At 38.9% G+C, this 18474-nt stretch overlaps 1 protein-coding gene across 1 annotated transcript in view; it reads left to right on the top strand.

The window, feature by feature from the left end:
* The window catches only part of Epg5 (ectopic P-granules 5 autophagy tethering factor), a 104020-nt gene that overhangs the window by 65914 nt on the left and 19632 nt on the right, over nt 1-18474 (top strand). The window contains exons 27-32 of the mRNA XM_048363420.1: nt 24-186; nt 9428-9570; nt 11672-11828; nt 12668-12862; nt 14487-14700; nt 17884-18032. Of these exons, the coding sequence (XP_048219377.1) occupies nt 24-186; nt 9428-9570; nt 11672-11828; nt 12668-12862; nt 14487-14700; nt 17884-18032 (1021 nt within the window). The remainder of the gene's footprint in view (nt 1-23; nt 187-9427; nt 9571-11671; nt 11829-12667; nt 12863-14486; nt 14701-17883; nt 18033-18474) is intronic.

Here is an 18474-nt window from a genome sequence, read left to right as displayed (position 1 = left end):
TTTCTCCTGGTGATATTTTTCAGAACTGCAGCTCTTCGGGAATCTCAGCAGGTTGCTCTGGATGGTGAGCTGTTGGAAACGATGCCCAAACAGTATGCTAACCGAGAAGAGCAGGCTACCCTACATTTGGAATGTAGAGGCAGTGGGGGTAAGAAATGCCAAGGACCAGCAATTGTCACAGTCCAGGTAACATTGTATTCTTCATAATGTAGAGAATTTTAGTCAAATCTCTTATATTGGCCTATCACTATGAAAGATTGAATGGATAATAGCCCATGATCAGTGTGCCAAGACGTTGTAAGGAGAGTTAAATCACATCCAGAGCTAATCACACATTAGTACCCCAAGGTAGATACTCAAATAAGAATTTAAAGAAAAACAGAATCATTGAGAATATTCTTAGAGGGAAGGGTTTAAAGTCATCCTTTAAAAGGAAGGATGCTGTTGCTTTGGAATCAACTAGAAGAAATGGAGGAATGGGTTATTATTGTGTTGTTAGGGGCCAGTGTCTAGACAGGTTTGTTTCAAGTGCTCTGGGGAGTAGAAAAGGTTGGTAGGAATGATCCTTAGGTGATCTATTGGATGCTCTGGACAGTAGGGAGCTTTGAGTGTGAGGAGGATGTGGGAGGCAGATGAAAAATGTGTAACATTATAGCTACAAATTCAAGTGCCTCTGTCACCTTGCACTAGAAACACAGATAGAACTTGGATCTGTAATATCATAGGGACATCAGCATGGAAACTGAGCCTAAGCTAACATACCAAAGCTCTCACTGTAGTCAGACCTCATTAGAATGAGTCTTAACTTATTTGATCCGCACAATAATCCTATGAAGTGTGTATAGTGTCTTTATGTTCCAGATGAGGAAATAGAGGCAGAGAAAAGTTTAAGTGCCATGTGAACGAACATGAAACTGCTAGTGGCTAGGAGGAGCCACTGCAGGCAAACACAGCATATTCTTTGTGCTATAAAGAAATATTTGGAGATTTCACTGCCTGTTTGCTACCTGACTATGTCAGCACAAAAACAGTTCATTTTGCTAGCTTTTAGAAATTGAGGATGTGGGGCTGGGAATATGGCCTAGTGGTAGAGTGTTTGCCTCATATACATGGGTTCGATTCCCCAGCACCATATATATAGAAAAGGCCAGAAGTGGCACTGTGGCTCTAGTGGTAGAGTGCTAGCCTTGAGCAAAAAGAAGCCAGGGACAGTGCTCAGGCCCTGAGTTCAAGCTCCAAGCCTGCCTCCCCCCCCCAAAAAAAAACAACAACTAGAAATTGAGGATGTGATAACTAGAGAATGTGATAACCATGTGTGTGTGGACAGTACTGGGGCTTGAACACAGGGCCTAGGTACTATCATTTAGCTTTTTGCTCAGGGCTAGTGCTCTACTACTTGAGCCACAGCTCCACTTCGATCTGGTGGTGATAACTGGAGATAAGAGTCTCAAATACTTAGTTGTCCAGGCTTCCTTTGAATCATGATCCTTAAATGTCAGCCTTCGGAGTAGCTAGGATTACATGTGTGAGCTACTTGCTCAATGTATTTGCTCATCCTTTGTCTCACTCCCCCCCCCCTTTTTTTGTAAACTTACATTATAATTGTTTTAGTTTATTATTTATTAGTTTCCTCATCTTTTTAGGATAACTTTTCTACAATAACCTTTTATGCTTACCGTGTTTTCCATTATTCTTGAAAATCTATAAATTATCTATAATAAATCTGGAGTTAAGAAATTTAGAGGGATAAGTGAGAATGTTGAAAAGGGGTGATGTTGATCAGGATATATTACGAAGTGCTATGTTAAATGGCAACTCCTTTGTACACTTAAAGATACTAAAACTTAAAAAATAAATATAAAAAAGAAATCTGAAGTTGGAACTCAAGCACAGAGCTTATGCTCTTTTATTTAATGATGCTGTAACACTTTGCAAGTTTAAAATCAGATATAATTGAAATTAAAATAATTTTTTAAAAATACCTTTTGGCTGGACAATGTGGCTATGGTAGAGTGCTTGCCTAGCACGCATGAAGCCCTGGGTTCAATTCCTTAGCACCACATAAACAGAAAAAGCGGGAAGTGGTGCTGTGGCTCAAGTGGTAGAGTGCCAGCCTTGAGCAAAAAGAAGCCAGGGACAGTGTTCAGGCCCTGAGTTTAAGCCCCAGGACTGGCAAAACAAAACAAAACAAAACAAACAACAAAAACCCTTTTGGTTAAGAAAGAAGAAGAAATTTGACCTGGAAGTTAAGATGAATCCAATTTATTTCTCTATATTTTATTTTAAGCATGTCAGATTCTTAAACATGTACTTGTCTTGACCAAGTACTTTCAAAAGTTACTTTTCTTTCACTACATTTTCCATTTACTAATGCTGTAGTAAAACCTATTTAATGATCACTTGCGGAAGTAATGACACTGTAAGCAAAGTTTGTCATATTAGAGTTCAAATTGAAGGAAAAAAACTAAAAAAATATCCAGTTATAAAAGAGGGAGGTCTTGGAGGTCTTATTTCCAATCTATGCTTTTATAAATACAGTATTTTTCTATGTTTTAAAACCACCTACCTTTGCCGGGTGTTAATTCTTTATAGAGAAGGGAAAGCTCCTCTAAAATTGAGCATTTTTGTAAGTGCTAGTGAGATAAATACTAATTCTGACAGAGAGGCTTGTTCTGTGAAGAACTGCAAATATTTGCTGCCCCATCCAAAGAACAGGTCTATTGGTTTGACCTGTTAACTCCAGGCGTCTTTCAGTGGAAAATACCATGAGGCAGACCAGGGAGCCTATCAATGACTTGTCTCTTTTTTTTTTCCTAGAAAGAAAGAGATTACATGTCTGAAAACTTGAATCAACATTTTCTTCTATAAAGTTTTGCTTTGTTAATTTTGAAACAAAAAGCATGTTATTTTCTAAAATATTTAAAAATAATTTTGTTCAAAGAGATGTCAGAAGAATATAGATTATAACCATAGCTTACATACTTTTACAGACACACCAAAATACTTGTGCTTTTCTCTCTCAAAAGGAAATTTGGGAAATGAGTACTTGAAAGGTGGAAGGAGATAGGGGTAACGGAAGGGGGTTAGGAAATAAATAAAAGAAAAATTGGTAGCTGCTAGTAGATTTTGCAAAAGATATGTAAGAACAGGCAGTAGGAAAAAAGTCATTGAGAAGCTTAATTAGAAATGTTCAAGTTCTTTTAGAGCAAGTATCAGTTTTCTGTAGGCTTTACTTTGTCTGCTTGGTGTCCTGACTTTCAGTTCAGTTTGAGAAATCTGGAAGCTAGAGAGTCTCCTCACTCCTTAGCCCCCAGAAGTTCAGTATCAGTGAAAGTGAACAACTTTTATAGTATGGGACTTAAAAAAGAGTTTTCTTGAATGTACATAGTAATTGCTATTTGAGGCTCTCAATGAGTAGTGATATAGTTCTAGGAACTGAGGGTAAGATTATTACTTTTTATCTACTCATTAATTGCTGAGGGCAAGGTAGAGGAAAATTGAAACGCTTACGTGAAGTATGATTATCTGTGCACATACTCTAAAACCGGAGGCCATCCTTGTTGCAAGTGGATGATTTGGTTTGGGATGACTTAGTTATGGGAAAGGGGGTACTAGTGGAGGATAGGCAGAGTGAGTTCTCAGTGTTTATGGCTTGTCTTGAAAATTACTAGAAGAGTATGTCCTGCAAAAGTTATGTTGTGGTACATTTATTCCTAAAACTGAAGTCCTCTATTGTACATGTGTCCACATTTGCTTCTTGGTTCTATTTAGTAGTTTTGATTCTACTTAATATCTTGTCTTCTGGTGATTTTGTACTTTACGAAGTCTTCTTTAGTCCCCCTAAATCTCTGACCACTTCTTATTTTTAGGGCTTCTCTTCCTCAGTTAATCTCTTGGATGGCTTGGGTGTGCTTGGTTCTTCTGCTGATCCCCTTCTCCACATGACATCATCTGCTTTCACTTACTTTTTTTGCTGGAATTCTTTTTTTTTGTTGGCCAGTCCTGGGCCTTGAACTCAGGGCCTGAGCACTGTCCCTGGCTTCTTTTTGCTCAAGGCTAGCCCTCTACCACTTGAGCCACAGCCCCACTTCTGGCCGTTTTCTATATATATGTGGTGCTGAGGAATCTGAACCTAGGGCTTCATGTATTGGAGGCAAGCACTCTTGCCCCTAGGCCATATTCCTAGCCTTGTGCTGGAATTCTTAATCTAGGGTCTCTGAATAGTCTTCAGAAGGTTAGTGAAGCTCCTGAAAATGTTTGCAAACTTTTTTCCTGGAGAGTTGATAGCTTTACTAGATCCTCAGTAGTCCAGAATTCTCTTTTGAGTTCCAAATCTAAAATTCTGTGTATTTAGCATTCAACTAAAATGTCTTATAGATACTTCAAACTCCAGAGGTCTCTTTACTCTTTAACCCCTTCTTCTTGTAATTCCACTTACTAGGTCTCCTAGGTGGAGACCTTATGCCCTGTCCACCCTGTGATTCACATCAAGTTGCTTCCCAAAATATTTTGGCTTTGCCCTTTAAATTGATTCCCTTCTAAACTCATTTATCATTAGTGCCACATGGTGGCCCACCTCATTTCTCCCTTGAGCTAGTGCAGTAACTTTCTGCTCATAGTTCTTTCACAGATCTGATGACATTTCCAAGCTAAAAGCCTACATCTGATCTCCAGTATCTAAAAGGAATATGATTCTAGAGCCCTTCATAATTTGATGTTTTTCTAGTGATGTCATTTGTTCACTTTCCTTTTTTCCCACATATTGTTTTCTAACCACTTAGACTTCCTCTGTTGTCTAAATGTGACATGTTCTTACCTATTGTCGTTCTCATGTCTGTGATGCTTCTGCCCTGCTCTCATCTGTTTTTCCTGACCTCCTCTTGGTGCAAGTGAAAACTCTACAGGCCTTCTCTGGCCCTTCTAGTCAGATGGAGAAATCTAGTTCCCTTCCTCTCATGGCAGCTTGTGCTTTAGTAGGTTGTAGTCACTTGATCCTTCTGCCAAACTGAATTCTCTGTGAATAGGGTTTCCATTAGCAGACATTCTTTGCTTGTGCTTACTCTTTAACCCATTTAAGCAGCCTAGTGCTTTCTATACACTTATCAGTTTCAGTACTACCCACTTCTCATCTGACCTTTTTACTCAAATGTAGTTGTCTTCCAGACAATCAGTAAGGGAGGTTGTACTGCCTTCCCAGCCTGTTCAGAGTTTTTCCATTCACTTGCTTTGGCACTCTCATATCCTAAGTATTATTTTAGGTGCTTTGCTTGCATTGTCTCAATGTTTATAGAAGTAGAATGTGTTCAGGAAAAGTTCAAAAACACAGTTAATAAGTAGTTTAGTTAGAAATCCACATCCAACAAGATTCAAGACCTTCACTTTTCCCATTCAGTATTGATTTTATTATAACTTTCAGAATGCTTTGCCTTTGGGGTGGGGCTTGCCAGTCCTAGAGCTTAAACTCAGGGCCTGGGCACTATCCCTGAGTTTCCCCCCCCCCCCCCCCCCCAGGCTAGTGTTCTACCACTTGAGCCAACAGCTCTACATCCAGCTTTTTGGGCATTAATTGGAGATAAGAATCTCATTGCACTGCCCTTCCCAAGCTGGTTTCAGACTATGATCCTCAGCGCTCAGCTTCCTGAGTACCTAGGATTAGAGGCATGAGCACTGGTACTCAGCTAACGCTTCACTTTCTAAAGATTGATGGTGTGATGCTGAGTGAGCTGATGATGACAGTCAAACCTTATTTGTTTTTTTTTTAAGAATTTATTTCCCCCTCAAACTTCATTTAAATGAACACATCATTTTGAGTTTGTATGTTTACAAAATTTGTGACTTTAACTGAACAGTCTGGATTGGATTAATTTTTTTAAATGGGTTTCATGGCAAGTTTTTTAATCTTGAAAATAGATTTAATGGTTTATTATTTATAAAGATTTCACATTATAGCATGATGTTGCTTGATAGAATTTTTCTAGGAGGTCAAGTCCTGGAAATTTCCAGCTAGCTGCAAGTCTTTGAACTATGTATAGCTTGCTTGGGGTATTCAAAAGCCAAATTTATTTTGTGAGAAGTGAGACTTACTTCATCTGTGGTCCCTTCGCCTAACAGAAGCCTTTAATCATTCGGTGCTATTCCCTGAGGGAATGGAGTGCTTTATAATTGCGTTTCTTTTGTTGTGCTTTGGTATTGTAGGGCATACTTGCTAGACTCAGGAATGATTTATTATCATGTGAAAAATCGGTCCATTCCTAGAAAGGAAAAATGGAAAAGACCCACTGAGGACCTCCCATTATTGTAAAAACTTGCTGAAGGATGCATTTTGTCCAGCTCTCTAGCTTCTTTGTCTAGTTAGAATGACTCATGGAGAGGCTTCCACTGCTTTGTTCTATTGTCTTTGACTTCTTGTCATTATGCTCTCAGTGTTTCTCACATCTGTTCTTAAATTAAGAGCTTTTTCAACAATTGTGGGAAAGTAAAGACTTATACAACATTGGTGAGTTCTATAGCAGAAAGTTATCATGGTCATAAAAAAAATAGGTATATTCAGTTTACTATCAGTTACTGTGCTTTGGTTCTGTTTAAGCAAGATGGGGCCATTACCTCTCAATAATTTTTTTAAGTTTTTATTATAAAACTGATGTACAGATAGGTTACAGTTTCATACGTTGGCATTGGATACATTTCTTGTACTGTTTGCTACCTTGTCCCTCATACCCTCCCCCCTCAATAATTTTTTTGATATAGAACTTACAACAGCAACTCTGAGAGAAACACAGGCTGCATTTAGGTAATAAATGTAAGTGCTTTGAGTATTTAGGTAATAAATGTAAATATCATGAATATTTTCATTATTTTCAGAAGAAGGATAAATGTAGTCATTGCAAGTAGTGGCTGAAAACTAAATCTAGATGGGTTCATATACGGGAAAATGTAGACTCTACTCTTCGTCTATGTGGTTGGGAAGACCATAAGAGAAGAATATGGGATTTAAAACTTGTGCTTTTAAAATGTATCTGATCTTTTCAGTATTTACTGCTATGTCTAAAAGACAAGTCCAAGTCCCCTAGGATTTGTTTGCTTCCTCCCTGGTTTAACTATACTGCACCATTTAGTTCTAAACCCTGACATCAGCCAAGGGACTTTTCCTTTCTGTTCTTCAATCCCACAGCTATCATATTGGTTCTGTTTTTCTTTCTTTCTTACACCATTTTTTTTTCAGTTCAGATATAAGAGTAAAGTACAACAGAGATTTTGTTGTCATGACTGTCCATTGCAACCTGGCACTAACATGGCTTGTACTTCCTAATTTTAGACATTAGTTCTGATGATTACAGCCAATTGACTGTAGTGCTTCCCTATGTTTGTTAGTGAAATGGAAAGTTTGAATTTACCTCAGTCTCCTACATAGAGGACCAAAAGGAAGGTGGTTTACAGTGATCTGCCAAAGGATACACCATCATCAGTAATCTATAGGTCCCTGAACAAGATGCCTTCATCAGCCTTTAAGATCCTATACTCCTGAGCAGTGAATACTTTGCTTAGTATCAAGGGAATGTTTGTTCATGGGCTTCATTCTTCTTTGTTTCTTGGTATGTCAATCTATGCTAGATAACAAAAGTACAAATCATGTCACTGAAAGCAGTGATGCTGTAAGGTACACAAATATGAAGAAGGTAAAATAAGAGCACAGCATATTTCCCTTTGTAGTCACATAGACTGGTATTCTGAACTGGCCATCTGGTATAACAGCTGTGGCTTTGAAATTGGGATCAGAAGGCCTGATTTGGTCATTTCTTGAAGACATCTCTCTATTAGTACTTTCAACACAGAAGTTTAGAAGTGACTGAGACAATCCAGAAAGAGGACTCCACATCTATTATGTGCCAACCTGGGCCCAGAATGTCTTCTGCATTCAAAACAGGAGATTAAAAATGCACAGACAAAAACAGTTATTACAAAGGTCTTCATCAGTTAGAGAAAGAGTCTGTTAAAACTACCTCAAGTCGGGAAGGCACAATACATACAAGGATAGTTTAAGTTGAAGTAAATGTAGGTGGGTTTTTTTTTTTTGGTCGATTGTGGGCTTGAACTCAGGGCATGGGCACTGTCTCTGAGCTTCTTTTTTGATCAAGGCTAGCACTCTACCACTTGAGCCACATCACCACTTCCAGCTTTTTCTGTTTACATGATACTTTGGAATTGAACCCAGGGCTTCATGCATGGTAGGCAAGCACTCTACCACTAAGCCACATTCCCAGCCCCACTACTGGTTTTTGAGTGATTAATTGGGGATAAGAGTCTCACAGGGACTTTTCAGGGTCAGCTTTGAACTGCAGCATGCAATTGATTTGGGCAATATTCCATGTTTTGTTTTATTTTGATGTTTATAATTACATATTATTTTCAAAGTGGCAGTTGGTATGCTAAAAACATCTGTGTTGTTTTCTTTATGCCTGGCACACATATTGCTCAAGTGCTTGAATTTGCATGTGTATGGTGAATGGCAAGAACATAGAAGGTTAAAGCATAGAAGGAGTGTGTGGGGGGGAGGCGGGGTAGAGGGTTGAAATGATCAACAGAGGAGAGCCTGGGTATGCTTCAAGAAAAGCCTCAGTGATGGAAGCTATTAGATCATTTCTGATGAGGATTTGAGGAGTTGAAAGTGAAATAGAGCATATCTCATAAAAGACTGAATCACCAGTATATTTTTGTTCGAGAACATACCTATTTATAAGGTTGTCATATGTAGATATAATTCTAGAGAAATTATCTTCCTGAATAGGCCAGCCAGCTCTTTAACTCTTGAACCTTTATTCATGAATGCTAAGATTACTCTTTAGTAGTGATTTATTCTGTACTCTTGAATAGTTTCTGACAAATTTCCTTATCCCTCTCAGATTCAAACAAGAGGTTTTTGTTGTTGTTTTATAGTATTGTGATTTGCTAGGCATATGGTCTACCACTTGAGCCATACTCTTGACCCTTGTTAGCTTTCATTATTTTTTAGAGCCTTGCATTTTTTGGACTGCAATCCTTCTACCTGTGCCTCCTCAGGAGCGTGTACCATCATGCTCTGCCTTCAACCACATTTTTTTTTCTTGCCAATCATGGGGCTTGAACTCAGGGCCTGAGCACTGTCCTTGGCTTCTTTTTGCTCAAGGCTGGCACTCTACCACTTGAACCACAGCACCACTTCTGGCTTTTTCTGTATATGTGGTGCTGAGGAATCGAACCCAGAGCTTCACACATGCTAGGCAAGCACTCTACCACTAGGCCACATTCCCAGCCCCACTCAACCACATTTTTTGAGCCAAATTACAATATTAATTGTAGTAACATCTATCAAATGGCAGTGTTTTTGTAATAAAATACTTATCCTAGAAGCATGTAGGAGAAGTCTGCTAATCTCTTTAATTTTTGTTAGTTTGAAGGCATGCATAAGAATGAAGCTGTAAGCCAGCAGCTTCATGTTTTGCGAAAAGAAGTGAAACATTTGCAAGCAGAAGCTGCCAAACCCCCATCACTTAATGTTGTGGAAGCTGCTGTGCATGCAGAAAACTTGATTACGTAAGTTCTGATGACATTATAATATAAAATACTGTCTGGTTACTATTGATAATTATTATGCATGTTATTGTACCTTCTTCTTACCTCACACACCCAATAATTTAGTACAGAAACAAGCAAACTTTAGCCTTCTGTCCAAATCTCACCCATTTTTATAAATGAAGTTTGGTTGGAATCCATTCATCTGTTATTTATAATGTGTGTGACTTCTGAGCTGTAACAACAGAGGTAAGTGTGTGTGTGTGTGCGCGCGTGTGTGTGTGTGTGTGTTGGTCCTGGGGCTTGAACTCAGGGCCTGGGTTCTTGGGTGCTGCCCCGAAGTTTTTTTTTGCTCAGGGCTAGTTCTCTATCACTTAGCCACAATTCCACTTCCAGCTTGTGGCTAATTGGAAATAATAGTCTCACAGACTTTCTTTCAGTCTCCTAGAAGCTAGGATTGCAGGCATGAGCCACCGGTGCCTGGCCAGAGGTGATTTTTTTTGACAGGTATTTTTTTATTTTCTCTATGGTCCTTCGTAGGAAAAGTTTGCAGATACCTTGAATTATGAGATGATGCAGTGCACTGAAATTTGCTAAGTCACTGAGTGAAGTTCATTTGCAGTTGCTTAGGGGAACTTGGGTTTTCAGGTGTAGTGGTTAATTGTGCATGTAGCCGGTATGTTTTTTTCTTGGAGCTCTTGGCTTACCTTCACTATCTCGTTTCTTCCCAAAGCTACCACACATAGCTTAGGAGGGAAGAGATTGACTCTTCTGCTTTTGGATGGCTCTACATTGTGATATAGGCAGCTAGTCCTCTCAGAAGAATAGAAAGTAGCATGAAGTCCTTTTGTGGGTTGGTCTAGGGAGCTTAGGAAGGAGCAGCAGATCAGGTGAACCATAGACTGACATTTCTATCACTGGGAAAGACTCAAAAAGTATGAGAATTGTAAGGGATATCTTTATTCCTAGGCCTTATTGCAAACTAAAATCTTTTTTAAATCGGTGTTTTAAATTTTAAAATGCAGAGGAATGAAGAAGTGGAAGTGTGGATCAAGTGATAGATTGCCAGCCTTGGGTGGAAAAAGATAAGCACACAAGGCCCTGAGTTCAAGCCCTAGAATTGGCACCAAAATAAATTAATAAATTGATTAATAAATTAATAAGAAATCAGCCACATATGGTGGTATACACCTGCAATTGGAAAACTAATGCTGGGGGATTGTGAATTCAAGGCTAGTGTGGGCTTCATAGTGAGACTAAAAAAAACCCAGAAGTAATAAAGTCGGAGTTAGAGTGCGTGTGTGTGTGTGTGTGTGTGTGTGTGTGTGTGTGTGTGTGTGTGTGTGTATGTATAATGTATGGAGTACAAATCGTGAATAAATAACTATGGATTATGTAATATGAAAAACTTCAGAAGTTGTAAGAACGTTAGTTAGAGCTGTGTGCAGTTAGCTCATGCCTGTATTCCTGGTTACTCGGCAAGTTGAGATCTAAGAAGCCAGCCCAGGCAGAAAAGTCCCCACGAGACTCTTATCCAATTAACCACTCAAAAACCAGAAGTGGTGTTCTGGCTCAAGTGGTAGAGTGCTAGCCTTAAGCATAAACAGGCTCAGGGACAGCACCCAGGCCCTGAGTTCAAGCTCTACAACTGACAACCAAAAAAACAAAACAAAAAAAGAATGCTGATCATTATAGTAACCACTGTTTTTTGTTTCTTTATTAGTAGGAAAGCATAGAAATTATTATGTGCTGAAAGTGAATTGTTGAATACATTAGAAGATACATGAAATATCTAAGTGGTATTTGCAATAGGGCTCTGAAGATATAAGAATTTTTTTTTTTTTGCTGGTCCTGGGGCTTGGCTCAGGGCCTGAGCACTGTCCCTGGCTTCTTTTTGCTCAAGGCTAGCACTGCCATTTGAGCCACAGTGCCACTTCTGGCCGTTTTCTATATATGTGGTGCTGGGGAATTGAACCCAGGGCTTCATGTATATGAGGCAAGCACTCTTGCCCTTAGGCCATATCCCCAGCTCCAAGATATAAGAATTTTATCTGAGAAATGTAGAACCCAAATATGGGTTCTTTGACAGCAAACCAATGCTTGTATTCACATTTTCTCATAGGGCGTTAGTCAATGCCTACAAGTTGCATCCTACACTTGGGCTTCAGAAAGTTGGCATTAGCCTTTTCTTCACTGTTGTGGATTATGTCAGTGATGAGACTCAGCGCCATCCTCCTACAAGACAGTTCTTTACTTCATGCATTGAGATCTTGGGACAGGTAAGGTATTACCTTGTTGTCAGCCTTATTCAGTGTCTTCATTAGATACTGTTAAAATCGACTTCACACTTTTTAGGTTCAGAGTTTCAGCTAACCTGATACCTAGACTGTCATGAATACATTTTTTTCTAGTTTCTTATTTTACAAGTAGTTCCCATTCCACTCCTCCCCCCATCCTGGGGCTTGAACTCAGGGCCTGAGCACTGTCCTTAGCTTCTTTTTGCTCAAGGCTAGCTAGCACTCTCTTCTGGCCACTTCTGGCTTTTTCTGTATATGTGGTGCTGAGGAATCAAACCCAGGGCTTCATGCATGCTAGACAAGCACTCTACCACTAGGCCATATTCCTAGCCCACCTAGTTTCTTTTTTTATTATTTATTTTACCTTAAAATTTCAATATATTCAAGCCCATCAGCTTTTTATTATCTGTGCCAGTGGTTTGCTTTATCAAAGCCTTCCTGGAAATTGCATAAATTTTTGCTTGTATTCTAGAGGAAAATTAACTAAACTAAAGTTATCTCAATTATAGGTTATGAAAATTAGCTTTTTAAAGATTTTTTTAAGATACCTCTCAATAAAATGTGTAAACTCAAACTTTTATTTTCATGATGTACTATGGTAACACCTTAGTAATCATGGTGGACACTATGCAATTTCCAGATTCAGATTACCCAAGTATTACCTGCAGTGGAAGTGATAAAAGTTATCACTGGATTTTAGATATCTTGATTTCCATTTAGTAAAAATACCACCTTGTTTAGTACCCATAAAGGTTGATTGCTTGGGTAAAGAAGGGCGAGGGAAGAACTTGGTGACATTTTCCCTTTTTATTTTTTTCAAGGTGTTTATCAGTGGCACTACATCAGAATGCAAGAAGGTACTTCAGACCATTCTGAAGAACAGAAGGCTCTGTTCCCTTCTGTCTCCTTTCTTCACTCCCAATGCTGCACCTGCCGAGTTCATTCAGCTCTATGAAAAAGTGGTGAATTTCCTAAGTGAAGACAACAGTGATATGATTTTCATGCTGCTCACTAAGGTAAGGACTCAATTCTGATGTTAGAATGTGTAGAAGTGGTTCTTACTACCCATTTCACATTTTGTATGATCTTCCAGCAGCCTGATAGTTCTACATTTTGCATGATTTTCCAACATCCTGACTCCACAGCTTCCTCTTTTGGGGCAGGTTGCTGCTTGTGTAGGATAGTCTTATTCCATGTAGAATAAATGGACAGTTTTTGAAAGCACTTGAAATAGTAGTTTAATACCCCTTCTTTTAAATCTGTCCTGAATTTGTGACTAAATTGTGTTTAATAAATATCAGACTGTCATATTTAGAATAAGCCAGATCCATGCAAGTTGCTGTCTTCCTCATTATGAATAAAATATTAACTCCATGAGACCAAGCCAATGAATTTACTTGACCAGTTGAGAATGTCAGAGTTTTCCCTCCTTTGCTTTCAGTTTTATTTCTTTGACATTTATAAAGCAATAAAACCTTGGCAATTTTTAGGGCCTAAAGATTGGTCTCAATCTATAACAGGGAGAACATGTTTTATAGTGTGGGATTCTGGGACGTAGTACCAACAGCCTGAAGTTTTATTAACTGAAGTAGGTAACGGAGGCAGCTCAGAAAAATGGCTATTAAATCGAGACAGGTCCATAAAGTGGCTGCTTGGTTTTGGCACTATAACCAGGGAGGGAGAACTGTAAAATTCTCTCCATGTCATGGAGAGGATACTACCATGATAAGACAGGTGGAAATGCATGGCTCTTTCAGAAACAGAGTGCAATTACAGGCAAACCAATAAATGAATGGTTCATAGATTTTTATATTTCAAATGAAATACAATGAGATCAGGAAACTATTTCTGAGATTCCAGAATGAAGTGGAGCCATGCCCCTATTCTTTTAAAAGAATACATTTTTGTGTGTGTGTGTGCTAGTCCTGTGGCTGGACCACAAGGTCTAGACACTGGCCTGAGCACAAAAGCTCAAGGAGTGTGGTAGTTAATTGGAAATAACTTGTTAGTTAATTGGAGATAAGAGTCTCATGGACTTTCTGCCCAGGCTGGCTTGGTACTGTGATACTCAGATCTCAGCCATCTGAGTAGCTACGATTACAGATGTGCACCACTGATACTTGGCTCCTTTTTAGTTTTTTATTTGAATAGAATCTTGTTAGGGCCAGCTCCAGCCCACCATCCTCCTATCTTTTACCTGTGCCTTCCACATAGCTAGGGCTATAGGTACCCACCACCATGCCTGACTTACTGATTGAGGTAATGAATTCTAACCAGCTTTTTTTTTTGCCTGGGCTGGCCTCAAACCATAATCCTCCTGATATATATCTCCTGAGTAGCCATGCCCTGCTCCTTATTTGTGAAATTCTTATATTTGTTCAAGCACTTGTATATTCCTTTTGTTTGTTTGGTTGATTGGTTGGTGTTCATGAGGCTGGGGTTTGAACTGAGAGCCCTGTACTTGCTAGGGAAACACTCTACTCCTTGAATCATACCTCTAGTTCTGCATGTATATGTTAGTTTCCATTTTTATAGAATAGTAATTATGAGGTAATCTGACTTTTAAACAAATCTATACAGACTTCTATTGCATTTAGTTTTCTAGTGTAAATAAAACTGCTTATTTCTGTTTCTTTTTAGTTCGATCTTAAGCAATGGTTAAACACCACTAAACCTCCTCTATCTGATCGTACCAGGCTTCTGGAGTCCATTCATTTGGCACTTACTGCCTGGGGACTTGAACCAGATGAAGATATTTTGATGCCATTTAATCTTTTCTGTAAACATTGGACTTACCTTCTTCTCTACCAATTCCCTGACCAATACAGTGATGTTCTCAGGCTACTGATGCAAAGTAAGTGTCTTCATGTAATTGTGACTAACTCCATCTCAATGAGCTGGGAGCTAGTGGCTCATAACTAACTGTAGCTATGCAGGAGGCTGAGAACTGAGGATTATGGTTTGAAGCCAGTCTGGACAGAAAGTCCATGAGAGTCTTTATCTCCAGCTAACCAACCCAAAGCCAGAAATGGATATGTGACTTAAGTGGTAGAGTGCAACCTTGAATAGAAAAAAGCAAGTGAGAACACAGGTCCCTGAGTTCAAGTTCCAGGACTAGCAGAAAGACAAAATAACTTTAGATCTCAGTAACTATTAATAGCCATCGTTACCACTCTTAACATTATTTAGAAATGTACAAATAATTGGAGCACAGGAGTTGAAAATCACTAGTTGACTTCTGTTTTAAAAGTTTTTATTTTGTTATTATAAAGGTGATGGTCAGAGGGTTTACACTTACTTAGATCAGGTAAAGAGTACATTTCTTTTTGGACAATGTCACCCCTTCCCTCACTGTCTTGCAGTTTTCCCCTCTCATTCCCACTCACAAGTTCCATGACTTCTTTATGTTGACTTCACAGCTGTCCTGAAGTGGGGTGAGATGGGTGAGAGGACCTGCTTACTACCAACAGCACATCCAGCAGAGGAAGGGTGAAATGCTAGTACACCAGTTTGTTTCTCTGAAGTTTCAAATAGTAGATATATTTTAGATCTCCCCTCTACTACCTAGTTTTGAATTCGTGTTTTTTTTTTCCCCATACACACTTTTTTTTTTCCTTTTAGGATAGACTGTATTTACATTTCCCAAGGGAAAGAGTAGCATTACATTTTCCACATTCCTGCTACTTCTGTCCCCCACTCCCTATTTCTATGGTAGTTCTATTTTTAAACTTTTTTTTTTTGCATTTTCCCCCTTTATTGTCAAAGTGAAGAACAGAGGTGTTACAGTTTTCATATGCAAGGCAGTGAGTACATTTCTTGTTCAACTTATTACCTCCTTCCTCACTTTTCCTCCCTGCCTTCCCCCACCCTCTTTCCCTCCCCCTCCCCATAAGTTGTACAGTTGATTTACACCAAATGGTTTTATAAATATTGCTTTTGGAATCATTTGTCTTTTTATCCGAATCATTTGTCTTTTTATCCGTTGTCTCTCGATTTTGATATTCCCTTTCCCTTCACGAATTCTAATACACTCAGGGTACTCAGATGAGATACAGTGATAGTGGGGGTGCAACCACAGGAAGGGAATATATTTTTAAACTTTTTGAGGAGCCTCCATACTGATTTTCATAGTGGTGACTGGACTAATGTACATTCCCACCAACAGTCTTAGTGCTTCCTTTTGCCCTGCGTCATTGCCAGCATTTGTTCTTTGCTTCCTTGATGATTGCTATTCTGACTTTAGTGAGATAGCATCTCAATATAGTTTTTTTATATATTTAATTTTATTGTCAAGGTGATGTACAGAGAGGTTATAGTTACACATGTAAGATAGTGAGTACATTTCTTGTCAAACTTGTTACCCTCTTCCTAATTTTTCTCCCACTTTTCCTCTCCCAATATGCTCCAAGTTGTACAGTTAATTTCCAACATATTGTTTTGTTAGTATTGCTGTTGCATTGGCTTGCCCTTTGTCCTTTGTGTCACCATTTTGATGTTCTCTTTCCCTTCTCTAATTCAGATAAATGTATATATAATACCCAGGGTGCCAAAATCAAATACAGTGACAACAGGGGTAAGCCATAGAAAATGCAAATAATTTCATATAGTAAATTGAAAGCAACAGCAACAATGAAAAAACTCTTATTTCCATATCTTGGAGTTCATTTCACTTAGCATCATCTTATATGATCATATGTACATAGTTATTGAGCTATTGTGATCCTTTGCTAGAATTATTCTAGACATATACTAATTACTACCAATGAGGGAAACCATGGAATCTGTGTTTCTTTGGATCTGGCTCACTTAATATGATTTTTTCCAATATAGCTTTGATATATACCTTTTTTTCAAGTTGTTGAATATTTTATTAATATATTTACTGGCCATTTGTACTTCTTTTTGTAAATTGGATTGGGAATTTGGGCAAAGCTCTTTCCTAAATTCCCATGTACCTCTTTTGAGAACTATGTCCAATTCACTCGTCTATTTACTATTGTATTACTCTTTTGTTGTTCAACTGTTTTTAGTTTTTTATATGTTCTGCATATTAATTGCTTTTTTGATAAACAGTTAGGAAAGATTTTCCCGTTCTGTTCTGTTGTTTTCTACAGAGGCAGGTCATAGAGTAGAAAGAGAATGGTGATATGCCCATACATTTATGAACATTTTAATGAATATATGGCTAGGTGTGGAGCATTTGTGGGGCAGAGACAGGAGGATTTTGAATTCAAAGCCCTCCTGGGGTTATATAGTGAGTTCAAGCAACATACTGGAATTCTGTCTTAAAAATGAAAAGCATAACTGGGTGCCAGTGGTCATGTCTGTAACCCCAGCTACTCAGGAGGCTGAGATCTGAGGATTGCAGTTCAGAGCCACCCCAGGCAAGAAAGTACCTGTGAGACTCTCATCTCCAAAAAACTACTCAATTACCAGAAGTGGAGCTGTGTTGTTTTCCCTGGCTTACCATCTTCTAGGTCTACACAATATTCCCACACCAATAATTTGACCCTCTGTTCGTTGTCCTGTTTGATTCCTACTCCCCCTATGATTGGAAGGTACTTTAGGAGGTAACATTCTGTCCTGGGGGATGAGAAGTTTGAGAGTAGCAGGGTTGGGCCTAGTGGGGAACGCTAGCTTTCCATGTGCTGCCTTTGGGTCTTGGATTAGGTTTGTAGGAGTTGGGAGGAGACTCTCTTATGAGTCTAGACTCCAGGCTTGCATTCTGCACCTAGTTTCTCTTGTGTGGTCATTTGTTTCTCTCACACCTGTAGTAGCTGTTTTCCTACAGCCTGGAAAGTGACACCTTTACTATTCCCCAGTCAGAGTAGGAGGGTAGGGTTCCCAGCTGACTCCAGCACCAGTTACTTTGGCAGAGCTCACTCCTCAATGGACTACTAGGAAACCAGGCTGCTTGTTAATAGGTTCTATTCATATTTATCTCTGAATTTATCTTGGAGTTTTATATGTGTCCTTGATTCAAGTGGAACATATTGTGAAGAGACACCGACCTGCTATCTCTGTCCTTGTTCCCTAGGCTCTGCAGAGCAGCTGCTGAGCCCTGAGTGCTGGAAAGCCACTCTGAATGCCCTGGGCTGCTATACCCTAAGTGGCCAGCAGGGGACAGCTTCTACTGAGAATGCTCGGCTTCAGAACTCTGGAGATGTTCTCTTGTCAGACAAACAGGTATGTAGCACTTGGTCTTTTCAGTGTGCATTTCTTTTCCATTTCCTTGTTGTATAGTGTGTGTGTATACACATATACATGCATATATACACATATATACATATAAGTGTATATATGTCATATACATATATGCATGTGTATAATATATATGCACACATATATGTAGGTATATACTTGCATACACATATGCATGTGTGTGCACATATACATATGTGTATGCACACATGTGTATGTACATAAATACACTATATATAATATACTGTATATACTATACATACACATACTATATACGATACTGTATATATACATACATATACATAATATTCTATTTATTTATTTATTTATTTATTTATTTTTGCCAGTCCTGGGCCTTGGACTCAGGGCCTGAGCACTGTCCCTGGCTTCTCTTTGCTCAAGGCTAGCACTCTGCCACTTGAGCCAC

This window comes from Perognathus longimembris, chromosome 15, assembly GCF_023159225.1.
Source record: "Perognathus longimembris pacificus isolate PPM17 chromosome 15, ASM2315922v1, whole genome shotgun sequence".
NCBI lineage: Eukaryota > Metazoa > Chordata > Mammalia > Rodentia > Heteromyidae > Perognathus > Perognathus longimembris.
The sequence above is the reverse complement of the archived record's forward strand: the minus strand, read 5'-3'. Positions and strand labels throughout refer to the sequence as shown.